Here is a 3,726-nt window from a genome sequence, read left to right on the forward strand (position 1 = left end):
GGATTGATTCAGTGACTGGGATAATCAGGATGGGTCTGTCAGAGGCAATGAGATTGGCACAGGATAGAGCAGGGTTTAGGGCTGTTGTTCATAGGGTCGCTGTGAGTCGCAAACGATTCAATGGCACATAACAACAACAATTTCCATGGCCATTGATTACAGCTCCAAGTAAAAGGAAATCTTTTACAACATCAATTATTTTTAACTTTATTACTGATAGAGTTGTGAAGATTTTGCTGTTGTTGTTGTTGATGTGTAATCTAAAGTACTACAGAGCAATGGTGTCACACTGGATACTAAGGTGCACCTGATACAGGCCATGGTCTTTGCAATCACTTGGTATGAATCAGGGAATTAGACAATGGCTAGGAGTGATAGAGGGAGAATTGATGTCTTTGAGCTGTGGTGTTGAAGAAGGGTGCTGAATATACCATGGACTACTAAGAAAACAGATTCATCCTGTAGAGGGTTAAACTAGGCTGCTCCTTGAAGGCAAAGATTCTGAAGCTTCGTCTGACATATGTTGGACATGTTTCAAGGAGGAACCAGTCCTTGGAGAAGGATGTCATGCTTGAGTGTGGAGGGACAGCGCAGGGGAGGAAGACCCTCTATGAGGTGGATTGATTCACTGACTGAGGTCATGCATATAGATGTGTCAGAGACAATGAGATTGGCACAGGATAGAGCAGGGGTTAGGGCTATTGTACAGAGGGTTGCTATGAGTCACAGACAACCCCACGGCACATAACAACAAACAACAACAAATTCATATTCATCTTTATCAGAAAGTGTTTCAAGTCCTCAGACCACCACACCTAAGGGGGGGGGGTAAGTTTAAAAAAAAAAAACCCACACCAAAAAACCAAAACAAAACAACAAGAACAAAAAACCCAAAACTAATATCTTTTTCAGTAGATATCTTCTTCAGTAGAACAAAAATTTCAAAACCTTGATTTTATGACAGATTATATTCCACCTGCAGTTCCATGCTTGTACATGCATTGATTCCTGTTAAATCATCTTCATTTTCTATTACAGACAGAGTTCGCATAGAGAGCCAAGTCTTTTCAAGTCTAAAAGATTGCCTGGCTGCTGGGCAAGAAGAACTCATCCTTTTGCAAGAGAAAGTCAAGAGTGGGAAAATATCTGTGGATGAAGCACTGGAGAAATTTAAACACTGGCAGATGGGGAAAAGTTGCTTGGAAATGATTCAGCAGGTAATATTGACTCTGACCCTTCCTGAAAAGTTTCCTAGCTGTAACACCTCCTTCTTTCTTTGCAGTTATTTAGTTGAAATAACAATAATAAAAAATATTTATTTTATTTATGTCATGCTTCTCTCCGAACTTCTTGTGAAACTGTTCCTTCCTTTTTGTAGATAACAAAAATTCTTTAGAACCATGTAGCGCCATTGGTGCATTATCTACCTTTATGATTCTAGAAGACTTTGTTTTCATCCTGTCTTTGTTTGTTTTCACTAGATTGTTAGAGTATCCATTGAGGTTACTAATCACATCTATCAGTCACATGTCTGATCTCTTTAGCAAAAGATTTATGACCATATCCTTGGTGCTCTTTCCAGGGCAGATTCTCTTAATTTTCACGAGTTCTTTCCAAATCTTTAAATTCTGGTTTCTTTTTTAAACAGTTTTTCAAAAGGAAGAAATATCTCCCATAGGTGGCTGAGTCCAACTTCTTCCTGCTTCCTAAAGGGGAACTTTATCCATCAATAATACCCATAGTAGCAAACAGCTGCTAATTCAGACACGCCACTACCTCATGCTCCTGCACCTATTTCCACCAATCATTTGGTTCGACATTCATTGACTCACAAACTTTACTCACACTGGTGGTTTGGAGAGTGGGCTTCATTAAGGAAGTTAGCGTGTGGAGAAGACAAAGAGTATCACCCAATGCAAACCCAGGGTTAAGCAATCCCAACACATAAATCCTCAACTATTCCAGACTCAGGTTTCAGTTCAGCAGGCAATTTTTCATTCAATCAGTCAAGCAAACAAAACTTTAACTGTGGCCTTTACCTTAGGGCTCCTCTTGTTATACCTTGCCACAGTTTCACCACTGCCATCACCAGGGTCTCACTCTCATTAGAGTCTTGCTGAAATCTCCCTCAAGTCTTGCTGCTCATTGTGGGAAGGACAGTCTCTCTTATCTCAACACAACAGCTGTTGATGATTTGAAATACAATGTGTCTACATTTATGGTAGCTGGAGACCAGAGGGAGGTAAAGTAATGGCTATAAAAGCCAACTTTTAAGCTAACACTATAAGTTTATACCTCAATTAATCTCTATTTATCCACATTTTATTATAAACAATGTGGAGAAAACATTTTACTCCTTTAAGCTCTTGCTTAGAAATTTGAGCCATTCATAATTTACAAATTGTACTACAAACAAACCCAAAGGTTGCTGTGTGCCATGAAGTCAGAACTGAACCATAGCTAACCCTTCTGTGAGTTTTCAGCAGGATTTGATGGCATGAGAGGAGATTGTTTATCCTTCTCCCACAGAGGAGCTGGTGAGTTTGAACCATGTGTCTTTAGGATTGCAGTGCAGGTGCTTATTATGACTAAGCTACCAACAATAGTCAAGTTCATCATTTATATATTGTGCTGTAACCCAAAGGCACATGGTTTATGTAAGATTAACTAAGTCTGAAAACCACTAGAATATCAGCTAGGGTCAGTCCCTATTAAACAGCATACAGCAACAACTTCCAAATAGGGAATTTTGGTTGCCTACTGAAGAAGGAGTCTCATAACCAATCCAAAGGTGGTAGTTGTTGTTCTTATGTGCCGTCCAGTTGCTTGCGACTCATAGTGACCCTATGTACAACAACCCTAAACTCTGCTCGGTCCTGTGCCAATCGCACTGTCTCTGACACTCCCATACCGACTATCCCAGTCACTGAATCAATCCACCTCATAGAGGTCCTTCCCCTCCTGCGCTGTCCCTCCACCCTCCCAAGCATGATGTCCTTCTCCAAGAACCGGTCTCTCCTCACAACATGTCCAAAGTATGTCAGACGGAGCCTCAGAATCCTTACCTCAAAGGAGCCACCAGATTTAACCCTTTCCACGATGAATCTGTTTGTTTTCCTAGCAGTCCGTGGCACCCTCAATACTCTTCTCCAGCACCACAGCTCAAAGGCATCAATTCTCCTTCTATCCTCCTTTGTCATTGTCCAACTATCGGATGCATAACAAGTGATTGCGAAGACCATGGCCTATGTCAGACATACATTAGTCTCCAGAGAGACACCATTGCTCTTCAGTACTTTGGACAGATCCCTAACAGCAGACTTTCCAATGGCAATGGACCTTTTAATTCCCTGGCTACTGGTGCCAAGAGTGTTGACTGTGGAGACAAGCAAACTAAAGCTGTGAACAATCTCAATCTCTTCATCATCAATCCTGATGCTGCCAATTGGTCCAGTGGTGAGAATCTTTGTCTTCTTGACATTGAGCCTCAATTCATATTGGAGGCTGTAGTCCTTGACCCTCTGCAGCAGGTGCTTCAGATCCTCCTCAGTTTCAGCAAGCAGGGTTGTGTCATCTGCATAACGCAGATTGCCGAAAGATCTTCCACCAATCTTGACCCCACATTTCTCCTCATAGAGCCCAGCCTCCCAGATAATCTGTTCTGCATACGGGTTGAAAGGGTATGGAGATAGGATGCATCCCTGGCATATGCCCTTCCCAATTTTG

At 41.6% G+C, this 3,726-nt stretch overlaps 1 protein-coding gene across 1 annotated transcript in view; it reads left to right on the forward strand.

Annotated features, from left to right (window-relative positions):
- The window catches only part of BANK1 (B-cell scaffold protein with ankyrin repeats 1), a 110,223-nt gene that overhangs the window by 85,724 nt on the left and 20,773 nt on the right, over positions 1–3,726 (forward strand). The window contains exon 6 of the mRNA XM_006893112.1: positions 1,039–1,217. Coding sequence (XP_006893174.1) covers positions 1,039–1,217 — 179 coding nt within the window. The remainder of the gene's footprint in view (positions 1–1,038; positions 1,218–3,726) is intronic.

This window comes from Elephantulus edwardii, unplaced genomic scaffold, assembly GCF_000299155.1.
Source record: "Elephantulus edwardii isolate Elephantulus edwardi_28Jun2011 unplaced genomic scaffold, EleEdw1.0 scaffold00122, whole genome shotgun sequence".
Classification (NCBI taxonomy): domain Eukaryota; kingdom Metazoa; phylum Chordata; class Mammalia; order Macroscelidea; family Macroscelididae; genus Elephantulus; species Elephantulus edwardii.